General features: G+C 39.7%; 1 protein-coding gene across 5 annotated transcripts in view; it reads left to right on the plus strand.

The window, feature by feature from the left end:
• Positions 1 to 19,328, plus strand: part of DOCK8 (dedicator of cytokinesis 8) — a 205,680-nt gene that overhangs the window by 47,996 nt on the left and 138,356 nt on the right. For all 5 annotated transcript variants that reach the window (XM_020289294.2, XM_020289291.2, XM_020289296.2 and 2 more), the window contains 2 exons: positions 8,014 to 8,189; positions 10,841 to 10,912. In XM_020289294.2, the coding sequence (XP_020144883.1) occupies positions 8,062 to 8,189; positions 10,841 to 10,912 (200 nt within the window). In that variant the 5' untranslated portion in view covers positions 8,014 to 8,061. The remainder of the gene's footprint in view (positions 1 to 8,013; positions 8,190 to 10,840; positions 10,913 to 19,328) is intronic.

Consider the following 19,328-nt stretch of genomic DNA (forward strand, 5'->3'; position numbering starts at 1 on the left):
CATTTAAAGAACTTTAAACTTAAAGGTAGAAATATTTCAAATACGTGAAAGAATATAAAGAAGGTTCAAGTTTCTTTTGTGCTCCACCATTGCAGAATGTGTGGTAAGGAAGGACCACTTGTTAATCTTGTAGATACATGCTTATATAAATGTGGTGGCTTCCATCATAAATCTGATAAATCAAATGAGAGGAAGGGTGTGTGTGTGATGTTTTTCCTTTTTGCTTTATTGGACTTTTTTGTTTTTTAACTCTAATTATAAATGTTAGCTGTGATGATTGTGTGTATATACATTTTTAAAGTAGATAAAATATTTTTACATATTTTTAATTTTTAATATGAAGGGAATCCATCATTTAGAGTTGGTTTTTTGGACATGATGATAAACTTGCCCTGGGTCTATCTGATACTCCTGCCAGAATCCTTTGTGACTAGAGCCATAGAGATTTGCTCTGGCTAGTAAATCTCCCTGTGCGTGTAGACTTACCCATTGGCCTCGGCATTCTCCATGGCCACAGCCATGTGAACAGGGCAACCAGAGACCCTCTGATGCCAGGCACCTATGTAGGCAGACAACTCTATATTCGATGTCTCTGTTCAAATGAAACTGTAAAATACTATTTTCTTATTGTTGAAAGTAGAGAAGAAGGTAAACCATACCAGAGAAGAAAGGACTGGGATCTGTGCCCTAAGGAAGTAAGGAGGATTTGAGACATTGTGTACCTGGTTAATAATATTAAGCTACGGTCTTTATGGAGGGACACATCCTACTTTTTAAAACGAGAACAGAAATGTTTTGAAATGAAATGGAGTGAATCAACTGGACCATAACGGCTCTGGCGGAAGAAAAGGATGTAAAAAAACCACATCCTGGATATGTACCAGAACGCCATGGTTACACGACATGTTTGTATATAACATTTACATTTTATAAAAAAGGCCATCTCATACCTTAGGAGGCATTTATTCTTGTTATGTGTATAGGTTTCTGTGCAATAAAGCAACCATTTCTTTTACAGCAAAGGATGATTTACATGGTGAATTGCTTGATAAACATGGCCCTCTTTGGTTCTGATTCTGTTGTTCTTTTGTACTTCATCCAAGGAGTTGGGCTACACTTAGGTTTCATTGATTGCACTGGACGGGACATGATGGAAAATGAAAATCTCAAGACAGCTTTCATGCCAATTCACAGTGGATGATAAAATGAAAGACGGGCAGGCATTCTGCACACAAAGCAGGCATTTCATGATTGTCATTGTAAAACAGGGGAATCAAACCAGCCTCGGTGAAAATAGATTGATGCCCATCGTGGCATGTCAGCAACTTCTACTCAGGGGCATCAGTGGAAGGCTGTTGGTGGTGGAAGCAGGAAAGTGTTTAATCTAGTCCGTGAGGTACAGTATTGTGAAATCCCCGAAGTCAGAAGAGCCTCACTGCCTTTGGCTTCATTTAAAGATAGCAGAGAGCCATGAGCATTGTCTTATTCATTCATTCAAGAAATACTTGTTGGTTTTCACTGTGGGTTAGGAACTGCTGTAAGAGCTGATGATACAATCATGACTATAACAAAGTGTCCATTCTCACAGGGCTTACATTTGAGAATGGGAGATGGACATAGACAAGCAAGTGTAGACTGTATCAGAGGTGGCCAGGGCTTTGAAGAATGGAACGGGGAAAGGAGATAGGGACACAGGAGAGGTGCTATTTTAAATTGGGTCATCTGTGAAGGCCTCTATCTAGAAAGGAGGTACTGGAGCAGAATCCCGAATGCACTTGACAGGGTATTCCAGTCAGAAGGAACAGCAAGTGCGAAGCCCCCAAGGCAAGAGAGTGTGGCATGCTCCAGAAACATCAAGGAAGCAGGATGTACCCTGAACAGAGGGGGCAGTGGGGAACGAGACCATAGAGAAAGCAGGGCTGGGTCTTAGGCCTCAGAGACTGTGGAAGACTGTTGGCTCGTACTCTGATTAAGACAGGAAGCCACTGGCAGCATTGAGCACAAGCCCGGTGCAATCTGACTTTTAGTAAGAATCACTCCGGCTGCTACGTGGAAAACAGACTGGGGAAGGGAGGGCAGTTAGGAAGATGTCACAGTAACTCAGGAAAGCAATGATGGTGCTTTGGAATAGGTGGTAGCAGAAGAGAAGGTGAGAAGAGATTGGATTCTGGATATATTTCAGAAGGAAAATGGACAGGATGTTCTGGTGGATTACCTGTAGAACGTAAGGGAAAGAGGGGAATCAACATTGACTCCAAAGTTTTTGGCCTGGGCAACTGGGGGAATGTAATTGCCACTTGTGGAGGTGTGCAGAGGCTTAGAAGGTGTGGAAAAATGCAGATTGGCAGGGAAATTATGAGTTACTTTTGAATTTGTTACCTTTGAGAGGGCCTACTGGATTACCAAATGGTGATGTTAAGATGCAACTGGAAAATTTCATGGTAGAGTTTGAGGCTGCAGATATAAATTTGTACCTCAAAACAATACTTAAAGCCATGAGAGTGGGTGAGATCATCCATGAGTGAAAGCATCTTGAGGAGAGATGTTTTACAACTGAACACCAGGGCACTACATAATAGGAAGAGAACCCTAGAAAAAGTGGTATCCCTAAAGTAGAGTAACCAACTGTCCCAATTTGCTTTGGACTAAGGAGTTTCCCAGTACATGGGATTTTCAGAGGCTGGGACAGACTGGGGCAAGGGGTTGCCCTCCTTGGGAAGAAAGTATTTCAAAAAGGAGAGAGTGATCAACTGTGTCCAATGCTGTAGGTAAACCAAGACTGAGCAGAGACCACTGAATTTGATTACGTGGCAGTCTTGGGTGATTTTGACAAGACTTGTCTGTTGTGAACAGCCAAGTTGATGTGAGGACCACCCTCCCAGGGCTAAACATGCATGAGGATACAGGTTGACCACCTGGAGACATCATGCCCCTTTTCCATACCCACCAGACTGGCACAAAGCCTTCCCAGGGCTGGGACAAAGAATCCAAGTCTTTGTAAACGGGTCTGTGTGATTTGGGTCATTTAACCTTTCTTTCTGCTTTCAGCATCCTTATTTGTGAAATATTGTTCAGATTTGTTATTCGAATCGGCTATCACTATGCTATCTGCGTACTACACTGTGCTATGTAGATTAACTTTAAACAGTCATAGTTCTGGCATTGTCAGAATTTTCCATTTCAGAACAGATCGAATCTTACTCCCTTTCAGGAGAAATAGACTTTGATATGCATTAGGGGTTGAGGGAAAGCTCATACTTGCTTAATTTAAAAAAACGAATCTTGGGCTGTGGATAATTTAAGCATTTAGGATATTTGTAATCTTTTTTGTATAGTTCTAGCCTATTGACCAGAACTCTGAAAAACATAACTAAAAAGACTGCACAAGCCTTCACTAGAGAAAAGTGTTAAAATGTGCCCGAGGGCAATGACCATGTTTCCTCTGCCTAGTATCTGATCCCTGCTGGACCCCAATAGTATTTGTTGAATGAGTGAAAGGAGGTAAATTAGTCAGGGTTCAACCAGAACTGCAAAACTGGTAAGGAGATACGTGTGCATGTGTATGAAGGTGTTCACTTACCCGCTGGCTGAGCAAGCACAAGATCGACAGGGTAGATAGGAAGGAAAGATTGCAAGCAGGCTGGAACCACATGGCCATGAGCTGAAGCTTGGAGTCCCTGAACTTTAAGAGAGCCTCTACCTTCTTAGAAAAGGCTTCCCACTGGTTAAGTCAGGCACACCCAGGATAATCTCCCTTTTGATGAACTTGAAGTCAACTGATTAGGGACTTTAATTGCATTGGCAATATCCTTTTACAGAAGCACCTAAATTGGTGTTCGATTGTGTGATTAGAAGGAGGAGTGTGTATGCTACAGAGTGTCTGCAGCCTCAGTTCTGTCCTGCAGCTCTAGCAAGGGGAAACTCTTGTAGCTCACCCTGTCTAGAAACATTAGAACAGGAACCTGGGGGAATGTAGTTCAGCCCAGCCACACTGACACATTGTGAAGCCATCACAACAGGTAAAGCCTGGTTTAGGATCATTTACAGGCTTATGTATTTTTGTTTGTTTATTTTGAAAGGGAGTTTTTTTTTTATGTTGATTTTTTCTTATGTCATTACCTATAACAAATGATATACACAGTATAATTCACAGTGTAAAGGTGACCTTTTTGAAATTACTTGGATCATACCATTTAAACTAGCCCTTGTTGTCCACTGACTAGGAGGTCACATACAACTCAACAGCTCTGCTGTTAATTTTGAAAACAAAATAGTTCATTTTCATGTTTGGCTTTTAAGCTTCCAAGGGCCCAAGTCTTACCTTGGACTGATCTTAGAATATCTCCCACCCCCTACCCGACCGTATTCCCAAACTTCATCACCATCTAAATACACTGCCAGTGTAAACCTCTTAAATGTTTGTTTTCTTCATTTGCTTATCACAAAAAAGGCATCCGTATATGTGTTTGTGTGCTTATGTACGTGTGTGTTTTGATTGCCTCATAGTAAAACCTACTCTTGAGATTTAGACATCAGATAATTTAGAGAACAGAAATCTTTCGTGGTTCCTGGTTATTGTTTGAATTTGCAAGAGGAACAACTGCTCAGAGGCCTAGCTGGGTTCTCCACCCACTTGCCAACAGCAAGACTAGTTTACATCACATTTGGAATGACCAGATTCCTCCCACTTTAGTTTCAGTATAGAAAGGGTAAAGGAGACAAACTATTAAATGCCACCTTGGGAGTGGTGCTAGCACTATACTCAGTAATTCCATCATTACTGGCTGTGTTTACCGTCGGTTTGGTCCTGGACTAGATTCAGACCTCAAGAGTTTATGGCCTTATCATCAATTGGGTATATTGCATTGGCACATTGCCACACAATTAGTGCTCGGTGATGATACTATGCTCTTTATCAAATCCCTCTTCCCCAAAATGGCATGATTTACATGTGAGAAGGTTGCAGACTTCCCCATCTCATGGTTGATGAGAGTGCAGCTGCATGAGGGGTTAGCTGTGCTCCCCTGTATTCCTAATGCCTAACCCTGACTTGAACTCAGGCGATGCTTAGCAAATAATGCTGAATGAGGGAGTCATCCCTCCTTTTCTCCCTGGATAATCTGTCCATAGGTAACAGGTGCTGCCATCAGCTATCAGGTTTTTCATCATTTGTGGCTTTGTATTTCAGGGACATGTCAAGTATTATACTCTGGCTGGAACTGATTTTTTTTCTCTCTGATAATTTCACATAAGCTTCATTTCTCTGAGGCTTCTACTTACTAGTTATTACTGCTCATTTCACCTTGCTTCAAAGTGTGCTTCAATATAATTTTTAAGTGTATATTTTCAGGGCCTCTGCTTGAGTAATTGATGGTCTTCATAATAAATTTCCATTTAGTATCACTTGATTTATTTATTTAAATATTTTATTATTACTTTGAACAGCCAGTCTCATGAGAAGCTCAGAGTGGGTCATGGTGAATGTATTTTTTGACTTGCTTCCAAACACACTATTGCCTGGTGTTTTAATTATTTCAGAAAATACAGATTCCTGGAAAGGCCCACAAAGGAGAACAATCAAGATTGTAGTGGTTAAGACCATAGAGAAAAAGAAAAAAAAGAACATGAGCCTGCTTAGGAATTTCAGATGGGCTACTTCCTAGCTATGTAATCAAGGGCAAAATATTAAATCTCTAGCCCTCGTTTCCTCATCTGTAAAATGGGGATACAGGCTGAGCATCCTAACCTGAAAATACAAAATCTGAAATGTTCCAAAATCCAAAAATGTTTGAGCACCTAAATGACACCACCAGTGGAAAATTTTACACCTGACCTCATGTGATGGATCACAGTCAAAAGGCAACCACAACTTTTTTTCATGCACAAAATTACTTAAAATATTGTATAAAATTACCAGGCTATGCGTATAAGATATATATGAAACATAAGCGAGTTTTGTGTTTAGACTTGGGTTCCATCCCCCAGATATCTTGTTATGTACATGTAAATAGTCCAAAATATGAAAAAAATCTGAAGCCTGAAACAATTCCAGTCCCAGGCATATTGAATAAGGGATTCTCAACCTGTAGTAAGAATGTACACCTCATAGGGTTCCCGTGAGGATTAAATGAGATAATGTATACAGTGGCCTAGTATAATTTCTTTGCACATAGGTACGTGCTCAATAATTATTAGTTCAATAGGTATAAACTTTACAGTAATAAGACTGGGAATGTAAAAAAATGCAGTTTTCCTTATTTCCTATGGAAGTCATTTCAATCCCTGACTCTAAACTATTCCCTGTGTGGTGGTGGGGTGGGGGCAGGGGAGCGGAAGAGTCTACTTTCTCCTCTGGAGTTGGTCTTACGTAGGTGGCTGTGGCAGATTTACTGGTTCTGTGCAAAGATGAGGCCTGTCGTTCCCTGTGGCAGAGTTCAGCAGTGCCAGTTGCACACTCAGTCCCTACCTGGCTCCTGCATGGGCTGATCTCTGGCTCCTTTAGCTCCTGCTGGTCCATGTTGCTTCATTTTGAGAGGCACCCTTGTGAGGACTACGGTCTCTCCTCAGCTGACCTCCTGGTCCCTGGTCAGAACCAAAGGAAACTTCTCTGTCCTTTCTCATATCACCTGGAAGCCCCAGGGAACTCGGGGAGTGCTTTGCTGTCAGCCCCTGCAAGTGTCCTGTTGCTTCTCTTCTGCCTGGTACAGGGTATTATGTAAGTCAGCCACCTCCAAGAATCCCAGACAGTCACTCATGTCCTCACCAGCATGGGGGAAGGCAAGGGTGGGGAGGGGGCTGGGCAAGCCACATTTCCATTCTCTAATCTTATTTCCTTTTGCTTCTTCAGCAACACCTTGTTTCTCCTCTCCAACATGAAGCCCTTACTGGTGTGTGGTTTCAAAGGGATGAAAAACCGGTTTTGTTAGCACTTCCTTTGAATCTGTACTTCTCTCACTTCAAGGCAGTACAAGTCAAGAATCTGGGGTGTTTGTTTTGTTGATCCATTTCCAGGTAGAGGGAATCCCCCCTCTTGGGCTGATGACTCCAGATAGTCTGCCATAAGTTAACACTCCATAGGGCTACTGCTGTTATTATTATTATTATTATTTTATTACATGAATCTACTTAATCTAAGTAATTCTTTTACTTCCTTAAGGCAGTGGTTTCTTGGCCTTTGGATTTCACAGAAATGAAAAAATATTTTGTTTGGGGACTGACAAAAGGTTGCGAACTTTTAATTTTATCAACAACAAAAAAAATCCCTTAAAATTGCTATCTATTTCTACCATTTCTTTTAGTCTCTCCCTCCCCCAAAGTGGAAGGATAAAATTGAAGAGCAAGGAGCAATTATTTTAAACCGAGTAGCTTTAACCAGCAAATTGCCCTGAGTTTGCTCATGTAGCTGCAGTTCAGGGAAAATTCCTTCCAGACCAGCACCAGTCAGCCCAGCGACATTTGAAAATCACTGTCTTGGAGTGTTTCAGCCATTGAGTCTGGTTCATTGTCGGCTGTGATTAAATATGAAGTGCTTTCGAGAACCAATCTATAGGATAACTCAGGCCAAAGGAAACACTGTGCCTAAATACTCAGCCAAAGGAGTGTTGGGTTTGCCTGAATTTCTGGAAAATTGCCTTCGTTCCCTACTTCACTGTATCTGGGTAAATAAAACAGGGGCCTCAGAGAGCTGTTGCAGGAGAAATTATAAAAATTCAGCAAAGCCTTGTGATCTCATTTTGGATCTCCTTAGGATTCCTCATCAAGCTGCAATTACAGAGAGAAAAATTCTGCCTTGGGGTATGATTTTAATTGCTCGTCGTGTTATGACTTGACTTTCTGTGCTGCGTTGCTTTCCATATCACTGCTTCTGGGTTTGACAGCTCCTCCGGAGTCACTTCGTTTTACACCAAGAGCGAAGTACTAAGTCGAAAGGCAAGGCAAGCACCTACTCTTGCCTTCGTGCTTTTACCAGAAAACTGCGTGGGAACCGACTTTTTCCTTTCTCTACCCCTTCAGCCTCAGTTCTATGAACCCGTGGAGCCGGTGGACTTTGAAGGACTTCTGATGACACACCTGAACAGCCTGGATGTGGAGCTTGCCCAGGAGCTGGGCGACTTCACCGATGACGACTTGGACGTGGTGTTCACACCAAAGGAATTTAGGACTTTGCAGCCCTCTTTGCCGGAGGAAGGGTAAATCTTTTTCTCAAAATGTAGATGGGGTTGTGACTGTCATGCCTATTATCAATTAAGGGGGGAGATGCCCTAGATCCGAACTTCTTTTAAAAAAATGAAATTACCCAATTCATTAAAATGTGTGGGGCAACTATATGATACTCACCTAGGTGTAGATAGTTTTCAAATTGGTTTGGCCAGAGGCTTTGAAAAGCTGTGTGGAGACTAGGGGATACAGTGGGACAAGACAGAATGCTCAGGAAGTGTGAAAAATGCAGGCTGTGGAACCGGACTGCCTGGGTACCAGCTCCGTGACCTTGGATGAGTCACATGACCCATCAAAGCCTTAGTCTCTTCATTTGTAAAAATGCCAAGAGCTTTCATAGAAACCATTCAGAAGCATTTTATCTGCTTCCATGTTAAGAGACTGGATCAAGTTAGAAGGTCAGCTCACATTTATCAAGCATCTACTATGTGCTGGGTATTGGAATGAAAAGATAAATAAGGCAAAGTCCCTTCCCTTGAAGTAAGTGTTTTCCAATGGAAAAACAGTGGGGAAAACTCTGTAGAGTGAATATGCGGACAGATACTTAGGTCTCGAGTTTCTGCAGGGGATTTGTCTATGTATTTAAAGGTTTAGGCATTAGCTCTTAGTATCAAACTAACTATGGAATTATAGCTAAATGAAACTCCTATTGCTTCCATAGTACAAAAATCAATGTCCCTTTGGAGATCTAGGATGAACTTTTATTTGCATTCATTTTGAAAGCAAAATTAAGATGCACATCCTCCTGGACAGTCTCATCTTCCCCAAAAAGTCCCAGAAAAAAGATCATGAAATACAGTCCCTGTCCTCACCACTCTGAGGTACTCTAGTTCCATTTTGGATCTTATTTCATATAGCTTAAGGAGGCTGGATGACAGAGACATGGGATTACTGTGACACTCCTTATTCAGACAGTTCTCATTCCCATAGGAGAGCTGACTATATGCACAGCTCTAATGTGAGAAAAATACTCATTTCCCAGAAAACAAAAACATTATCATCCTTGAAAAATATTTTCCCCATTGTCAGTCCATTTATTCAGGTGTGACTTTAATATAGGTAACACCTATTATTTTTACCCTCAGTAAAGTATCATTTACTTTTATTTCTTTGTGTAAAATTTATGATTCATTGTCTTCAAACACAGTCAGAATCTTGGAAAAACCTGCTTAAAATACTTACAATAAATTTAGAGGGAGGATGATTTGTTTTTAAATTTGATAAAGAAGGTTATTTTTACTCAGCATCAATTTTTGAGTATATTATTGTCTTGTCACCATAATTTATAGCTAACACATTATCTATCTGATGACTTTAAAACAACCTTTATTATTTCAATTGTTGCCAAAAAGTCTTCTGTATAATTAAAGCAAGGGATGGTATCATTGTTATCATCGGAGTAAACAATAAGTGACTCCTGTTGAACACCCTCCGCCTAGCCCAGAACTTTATGTTGAGCTTAGGTAGCATGTAATTATAAACATGACCTCTACAGGTGAGCTGCCTTGTGCAAGGATTCAAGTCCCTGTTCTACCACTTACTGTGTGGCTTGGAACAAGATGCTTATTATCCCATTCTTATGTGAAATGAGAATAATAATAGTGCCTGCCCTATGGGGCTGATTGAAAACTAACCAGATTAATACATGTAAAGTGGTCACATCAGTGCCTAATGCATAGTAAATGGTACATATGTGAACTTTCCCATATAGATCTTATTATGTGCCAGATTCTTCTAAGGACTCTGCACACTAACTTATTTACAACTCTTTAAAGGAGGCACTCTTATTATTATTACTTTAAGGTGACAAAACCGAGGCAAAGAAGGGTTGACTGACTGGCTCAAGGTCACATAGCTATAAGAGATTAAGCTGAGACTTGGGCAGTAAGGGTTAGACCACATGTCGTCTAACCTTTACAATGTTTCATCTAATATTGACAGTAAGTCCACAGGTAGGTACCATTTTTGTCCCCTTTTCACAAATGAGAAAATTAAGATGTGTTTATCTTGAACACTAAGTTATCTGCAACAACAGCAAAAGGCTACTGTTATTCTTTCCGATCTCAAGACTCTGAAACACAAGCAGAGTTCTCTTTCACCGTGCACTCCTGAGTAGGTAGGACAGAACCACCAAGTTCATGACCACCGGCCAAAGCCAGTGTCTGCAAATTCATCAAAGCCTAAGACAACTGTTCTTCTTCTTGGCTTTCAAAAAGGAGAACGTGCATGTCCTGACAAGGTTACACAAGCGCAAAAAAATATGTCCAAATTACCCCTGTCAGAAAGAGGTATTTATACTTATTTTTCTTGTCATGTATCTGATTACAGCAAGTTCTACCTGTCTTGTGTCAGAGCGCCTTCAGGGTTAGTTATAGTTTAACATGATTCTCTATAATAAAGAAAACCCACAAAGCATAAAATACCAACAAGTTTATCTCATCAAAGTAAAATGCTGTTGCCTCAGGAATACTTCAGACACTTGGAATGAATGGGCAAGAACAGCCTTAGCATTCTCACTGATACGGATTTAAAGTCATGTTGTACTCCTCGGTTATGATAAGGGGTTGTTTTGTTGTCTTTACCCAGTGATAACATGTTTCTATTTCATTTTCCATCTCATTAGGGTTGAACTGGACCCTCATGTCAGGGACTGTGTTCAGACCTATATTCGGGAGTGGCTAATCGTTAACCAGAAGTAAGTTACTATTTCCCCTCTCCTCTTTATATATAAATTTTTTTTTTTAATTGGCCTTTTTGGAATGGTTTCGGGTTTACGGAAAAAAATGAATGGAAAGTACTGAGAATTCTCATATACTCCCTCACTATCTCACCCCCCCCACCACATACACAGTTTCCCCTAATTATTCATATTAACATCTGGCCTTAGTGTGGTACATCTGTTATAATTGACAAGCCAATATTGATATGTTGTTAACTTAAGTCCATAGTTTACACTAGAGTTCATTTTTTGTGTTGTATATTCTGTGTCTTTTGGCACATTTATAGTGAGATGCATCTGCTTTAATAGTATCATGCAGAACTGTTCCACTGCCCCCCAAAATCCCCTGTGCTCCACCCACTCACCCCTCCCTCCTCCCACGCTGGCAACACCCATGTTTTTTACTGTCTCTGTAATTTCACTTCATTCCTCCATGTCTTTTTGTGGCTTGGTAATGCATTTTTTAGCCCTGAATAATCTTCCATTGTATGGAGTGCCACAGTTTGTTTATACATTCCCTTATAGAAGAAGAAATTTACATTTTAAGCATAAACAATAGAGCCTTTTTGTTTTAATTTCATTCTGACGAATTCCTAAGGGGGGGAAAAAATAAGTGATTTGAAACTTGGCCTCAGATTCAAAGGCGGCATTTAAATTTTTGTGACCAAGAAATAAACTGCGTGCTGGCCTTTCCAGCAAAGGACGTTTCTCTCCTTGAGTTAACCAAACCTTCTGTGACATTGTTCTGAGTTTTTTCTCTCCATGCCACTGACCTGGACAGCCCCCTCTCATGGGAAACGCCTATGCACAGGGAAATTCTCAACCCGTGTGGGTGTGAGTGTTGGGCAGTGGGAGGGGACTGTCTGCAGTTAGTGCACACCCCGCTAGAGTCACACCAGAGAACCTTTGTCACGACCTAAGTAGTTTGAGATTCTGATAGCCTCACCTCTCCTATGCTCCAGTAAGAGTTACTGCTCTATGGGAATAAAAAACGAAAGACGTTGGAGATTGGGTTTTATCCAGTTCCTGGAAGTGTTCCGTTGAATGTGTGCTGATGTTTCTGGAGTGGTGTCAGTAGGCATACTATTTTCAATAGCTGAGAAAGAGAAAGCATCGCCTGTAAAAAGTAATTAAGAGAAAGTTAGATGCTAATCTATCATCTGTTCTAATATGAATGGAAAATGAAGTTTGCCAGGCAGTCAAATGAGATTATGCTTTGCTGGTAATAAAAGATTTCAGAACAAATTGTTCTCAAGCTTTTAAATGTTATTAGAGGTACTTTCTGGATATTAAAAATCTAAAAAAAAAATCTGAGAAGAGTCCATAGAAAGGCCCATTTTGATACATTTGTTAATAGTTTTCAGATTTATTTTTTATTTGGGACCTTCGCTTTTTCATTGCTCATGGCAATGCAAGCTCATTGGAATCCTCTTTTTTCTCTATCTTGCTCAAACTTAAAAGAAAAAAAGGACTCTGTTTAGAATATTCATCCTAGAACTTTTAGAAATTATAAGCAAACAAAGCAAAAACAATCACTTTCACTATGGACAGATAACCACCATTAACATTTGATGTGTAGCCTTTGAATTGTGTTTCTTTATATATGTTTGTATACAAACTAAATCAGATTATAATACTATTTTTGTAACATACATCTTTAATTTTCACAATAAGAGGTGATTATCTCTCTTTTCTGTTAAATATTCTTCCTCAACACCATCATTAATGATTATATAATGTATTTATACCAAAATTTATTTAACCAATTTTAATTTTAGGTAACTCCCTGTTTTTCAGGTTTATACTTATAATGCAGTAAGTATAAAACTTACTACAGATTTATGTGCAGTAAAACTCATTAAAACTTTGTGCACATTTATGATTTTCTTCTTTGGAATAAATCCTTACAAAAGGAAATTCTGTGTCTAAGGGTATGTACAAATTTAAGGATTTAGAATAATAGACCAAAGATTATTAACAATATATTGATGAATCCTCAAGAATATTGGATGTTATGATATATTAATATTTCCAATTTTATTTGTAAAAAGACTGTCTTTTATCTTTTTTCTTTGATTATTAGACATTATTAGGCATCTTTTTTCCATATATTTTTTGGCCATTTATAATTTTTTCCTGAGGCTCTGCTTATTTATGAAATTTGTGCATCTCTGTGAATATATTTGTCTGGTCTTGGTTATCTTTAAGAGCACTTTTGTTTGTTAAAGATATTAACCCTTTCTCTGTCACATATTATAAATTCCTTATCCAGCATGCTTTCTGTCCTTTAATATTATTATAATTTTTAACATTCATAATTATTTATGCAGTTAAATCTATATTGATATATTTTTCCTAATGACTTCTACTTTTGGTGTCATGCTTAAAATTTAATTCACGAACCTATTATTATCTTCTAGGAGTTTAGGATTAAAATATTAACTCAGACCACTAGCCACTTGATTGTTGCTTCTGTTCTCTTATTTGTCTGCATTTTTAAATCTTTTCTGTAGAAGCAATGATTATCCACATATTTATTCTATGCAAGTTTTTGCATTTCTCCCCATAAAACAAAACAATATCTGCTTTAACTTTACCTGTGGCAACATACTAGGGATGGGGATTGCCATTGGCCCAGTTCTCTGCACACCTGTATAACACACCAGTTCGCCTTCCCAGAAATCAGCTAGTGGACAGGTAGAAGTGTGCAACTTCAAAACTCATTGTCAGTTTCTTGCAAGCTTTGATGAGTGTTTTATTGAAGGAGTGTCTTTTATTACCTCTCTGTCTGATTCTCTGCTAGTCTGCACCTGATACTCTGTGAAAACTACAATTCCTAGCACACTCCTCCAAGCGATTATTCTGTCTCTATGTGTATCTATAATATTCTATTTGTGGGGAGAATCCAGTACACTATTGCCAGATGCTCTTCATCTCTCAGTACTGCATAATACATTTTCAGCACAGTCGTTTGCTATGAGTTATTTCTGTATGGTTACAGAAGAATGGCAGGAGAAGGACTAGGAGAAGGTGGTGGTTCAAATGAGTGAGATCAGGTGCATCCTGTGAGTGCCTTCATAGATAAGCCACTGCAATGAAGAAGAATTCAGATTTCTGTGTGGTCACTAATTGTTCAAGGACTGGCAGGAAGGAAGGTATACACACCTTCCCATCTTTATCCAGTGAGCCCCCTTTGGGGAGACCAAGTATGATATACATCCTTCTCTCTCCAGCTCCATCTGATCCACAGAGATTCTGTCCAGATTCAGGCATTAAGTAACATTAAGCTTGGATGAGTGTCCATTTTTTCTGTGTCTTCATAGGTGGTTTGCTAGGAAGTTGGAGGAGGATGCAATAGGGGTTGCTGACCAGTTGTTAATTAGTGATTCATTATTTAGCTGTCCTTTAATTTTTATTTTACGTGCCAAATCATGTGTGCCTGTTTTGAAAGAAGTCAAGTAACACAGAAGTGCATTAAGTAAAAGGCAAGTCTCATGCCTCACTCCCCGCCAGCTCCCTGCCCTTCCCTTCAACTCACCCTTCACTGCACAAAGGTCAGCGTGCAGCCTTCCAGATCTCTTCATGCCCTCACAAATATATATGGCTATATATGTTTTTTACATAAAGATACTTATATTTATGTATGTAGATACATATATGTAAACATGTATGTATTTATACATTATAAATATATATAAATAATGTTTTTTCAATAACATCTTTGAACTTTCCATGTCAGAGTTATATCCCATTCTTTTGGAATCCTGCCTCATATTCCAAGGGAGTACATATGAGAGAATGTACTACACATTATTGAATCTTTCTCTATTAATGGGCATTTTAGTTATCTCCATTTTCCACAGTTACAAATAATACCTCTGCAAATATCTATGCACATTTGCCCTTACACATGTGTGTGAGTATTTCTGAAGGTCGAAATGAAACCAGTGCACATGGTACATTCTGATAAGTACTGCCAAATTCTTCTTTAGAAAAGTTATGCTAATTTGTTCCATTACCAAGCAGGCAAGAAGTTACACTTTCCCTTCATAATATTCCTGCCAGTGCTGGACATTATGAATTAAAATAAAATATTTAAATTCCTCCAATCTTATTCTAGTTATCATGTTAATCTGGAAGCTATTATGCCTACTTTCTGAATACAGCTTCCTATCACTGAGTTTTCTTCAGTTGGGTATTCTAAAATCCCAGTTAAATATACACTTATCCACACAATCTGAAATCCTGTTTGAAGGTATTTGCCTGAGTGAAATGAAAACGTGTATTCACATAAGAATTTGTATGCAAATATGTATAGTAGTTTTATTTATAATTGCCGAAAATTGCAAACAACCCATATTATACTCAATTGGGTAATAATAATCAATAATAATCAATAAGCAAACTCTGGCAAATCCAAACAATGGAACACTACTCAGCAATAAAATGCAACAAACTACTGATACATGCAACAGCATGCATGAATCTCAGATGCATTATGCTAAGCAAAAGGAACCAAACAAAAAAGATAACTGCATGATTCCATTTATATGACATTCCAGAAGAGGCAAAGCTATGGAGACAGAAAAAAGGTCACCAAGGTCTTGGAGTGGGGAATGGGGCTGACTGCAAAAGGACCTGGAAGAATTTGGGGGCGGTGCTGGAACTGTTCTGTATCTTGAATATAGTGGTGGTTATACAACTGTATGCATTTGTCAAAATTCACAGAACTGTACTCTAAAAAGGATCAATTATAATTGTACTTCAAAAGCGATGGATAGAAATCTGGGAAGTTGCTATGGTTTATTATACTATTTTGTAGAATGGTGGTTTCTCTGGAGCAGGAGTAAATGGATTCAAATCCTGCCTCCACTACTTACTAGCTGTGTGACCGAAGGCCAATTAACATATTTCTTTGTGCTTCAATTTTCTCATCAGGAAAATAAGATTTAGAATAGTACTTACCTCATAAGCTTTGTCATGTACAATAAATTAATTAAAATATGTCAACTACTCAGAAGATTTCTTGGCATTTAGTAATAATTCAATAAATACTAGCTATTATTTATGGTATGTACTAAGTAGTAAATATCAGAAGAAGCACTTACATTAGCATGTCGAAGGAATGTACAAAAAACTCTATCCCATACGTTTTAATGCACTGCGAGTGGAAGGACCTGCCTTCCTTAATGAAGCCACTTTGCCCTCCATGGACATGTCTTTGTCATCCAGAATCATGCAGTCAAACACTGATTTAGTTAGCTCTTTTATTCTCAATTATCTCCTTGCTGATATTACATTTCTCTATAAATATCTGGAGATAGGCTTTTATGCCCTTGCTATCTGTGATAATGGCTTTGAATTCCACTTAGGGCACAGAGGAGTGGAGTAATGGCCACTTGTGTTCCCTCCCACTCTCATCATTCTATAGGGCATTTGCCACTCACATTCTGTAATTGAGACATTTAAATCATACAAATAGTGCTGCCCGTGAACGATAGAGGAAAGTTCTAAAACTTCTTTTTAACCTGATGGGGAGAGATTAAACTACACAGAAACATAAAACACATTATCTCCTTTCGGGGGAGATGTATTTTCTTACTTGAAATGTTTGTCTGTGTTACTTAGACTGGAAGATTTCTTGAATGAATTCCATTCTGTCTTTCATGTCTATAGCCCCAAGTTTGGTGTCCTTGCTCTAAAAGTAATAGTACTTTTCTCTCCATGACTTTCGAAGATGACTATCGGTTTAATGACTAGCATGCTGCCATCTTGGCTTGTTTATCTCATCTTATTTCCATGTATTTTATGTGGATTAATGTCTGATGACATCCTTTGGGGGATATTAAATATTCTAAGTATATTTCCTCTGTTATTTTCTCTAAATGAAACAAAGACGGACTAACTTCAGAACGTTTTTGCTGTCTTGGCAGAGAGCCGAACTCTTAAGTGATTAAACTTGTTTACATACTGTTTATTCTCGTTGTATTATTCGCAGCGACAGTGAAACATTTCATGAGTGTTATGGGCAGCATCATAAAAGCCTTTAGACTTTGTCTCTCATTCAGAGTGATTAAGGTAATTCTGAAGGAAGGTCGTGCTCAAGGAGAGCTGGGATATCAAGGAATGGGGTATCATCTGTTTTATTACTCCATATTTTACTCCCAGTGAACTGGTAAACAATTAAAATTCAAACACATCAGTGCATATAATTCAGTTACTCCCCAAAACATCATAAAAATGTCTCCCTGATCAATAATTGCTGATTATGACATGCATTTGTTGTGCTGGCTGTCAAGGTGCTTCGCTGTTTGCTTTCTAAAGTGTGAAAAGCAAGCCAGGCTCATCAGCCTATGCAGGAACAAAGAGCAGCCCGGCTGCAGATATCACTGAGCCAGTCTCGACCCGTGTGCACGGACTCCTTCCCCACTGACCCAGACACACTAAGGCTCTGCCCAGGCTCTGTTCACACGTGCCAGGCTGCCCCAGGCTGGGACGACCTCCTCATACCGTGTGGGTTCTGACTCCCCATGCCAGGACCATCCTTTTTAAATGAAGGTCCTCCTCAGCCTGTTTGGGCTCCAGCGTCCCATTCTGGGCCTCGCTGCTAGGTGCCCCCCCCCACCCCCACCCCCCCCGCCGTGAGGCACAGCATGGATGGCTGCCTTGTTCTGGGGCACCTCAGGATGCTAGCACCAGGTTGTACAGGAACGAGGGGAAGGAAAGGGGAGACGGGGTAAGAAAGTGAAGATAAAGAAAAGAGGAAAAGAAATGAACATATATTATTTCTAATCCTCACTGTGGGCCCTCAAAATGAGCAACATTTTGCCCCCTTTCACCCTTGAGGAAGCTGTGGCTCGGAGAGATTAAGTCACTTGCCCAAGGGCTCTTAGCTAGGACGTAAGGAGCCAGCATCTGAACCCAGGTCCTTCTGGCTCTACAGCCCCGATTCTGTCTGCTCCACCACACTGCCTTGAAAGAGAATGCTCCCAGAATATGTTTGGCCTTTGGATTGTCTTCAAGTGTGTAAGAATAGTGTTTGAAGAAAAGGAATACAGTTCTGGGAAGCAACAGTGTTCATTTCATGAAGGTGGCTTTTCTAGCAGTTGGCCTGCTTCCCCGTCCTCCTCCTGTCTGCACATAGGCTCAGCAGGAGCTCGGCTGCCTTTACTCAGTCGCCAGGGCCTGGTAATGAGGCTGGGACTCTACTCTCTTGTAGCCAGTGGCACTGAGCCAGCAGTCGCGCTACCTACCAGTGGTAGCTCTCTCTGCGGCCAGCACTTCTGGAATGAGTCATTTCTCCATGCTTGCCAACCCTCGTCTTCTCCACAGCCAGCCTCACCCTCACTGCCGTGAGGGAGCTTTGCAACTTTCTGAGAATTTAAAACGGGGAAGTAGATGCTAAATCTAGTATGAGGAAGGGGAGAGAAGCTTGCTCTGCTTTCAAACACACGGTCACGGAAGATGCTAGTCTTTATGCTTTCCCTAGCAAAAACCCTGAAGGCCGGCATATCTATCAGGTTAAAGTGTATATATTGTGAAATAAACTTTTAATATTATCCCATTACTAACTTGTTTAATGCCCATTTGTCACTGGCTGTGGGGTGCAAACATTCTAAAAATGGAAGGCAGAAAAGATAGCAAGCATGCATTTGCAAAAGATAGCCAAGGAAACCAAATAAATTTCAGGTCCCTAAAAGTTAAGCGTCTTTTAAGTTTTTCAGATCTAGTGTATAAACTTTTTACCATGAATCTTAAAGCTGGGGATAACTTCTTGGCATTCACTTCATGTCCGTGCCTGACCCTGTGAAGAAACAGAGGTGTAGAGAGAGAAGTAACTTGAGGATGATGGAAGCAGGTGTGATGTGTGTGTGTGTCTCTGTGTGTGTGAGATGTTCACTTGTAAGTAAACACTATTGGAAATAGGTACAGTTTACTGTCAGACAAAAAATAAAGCTAAAGCAGATATAGTTCTGGTCACTAAGGCTGCCACTCTAAAGGTCTTAAGCTAGGTTACTTCCTAATTTTTATTTCTGTGGCCTAAGAAGGTTTCCTTGTTAACAGCCACGTGATATTGAACCTTTGACATTAATACCTTTTGCAGGTCCTAAAACAGGCAAAGGGTAAATACCAAAATGTGAAATTTGAATTTTTACTCACTGATTTGATCTTAGAATGAATGCATGTTAGGTGATTTCTTTGGTAATATTTCCCCTTACGATTGGAATTATCAGGAAAAATAAACACAGATTCAGTGTGTTGTTATTTGGGGTAGTATAATTTAGGCCACAACCTCCTATTTGCCTATGTTAGCATTTTTTTTCTTTAAGCCCTTAGAGAGAGTCCAGAATCAGACATTTTATAGAATGCCTTTAGGAAAGCCTGCCCACAC

The sequence above is a fragment of the Microcebus murinus genome, chromosome 12 (assembly GCF_040939455.1).
Source record: "Microcebus murinus isolate Inina chromosome 12, M.murinus_Inina_mat1.0, whole genome shotgun sequence".
Classification (NCBI taxonomy): domain Eukaryota; kingdom Metazoa; phylum Chordata; class Mammalia; order Primates; family Cheirogaleidae; genus Microcebus; species Microcebus murinus.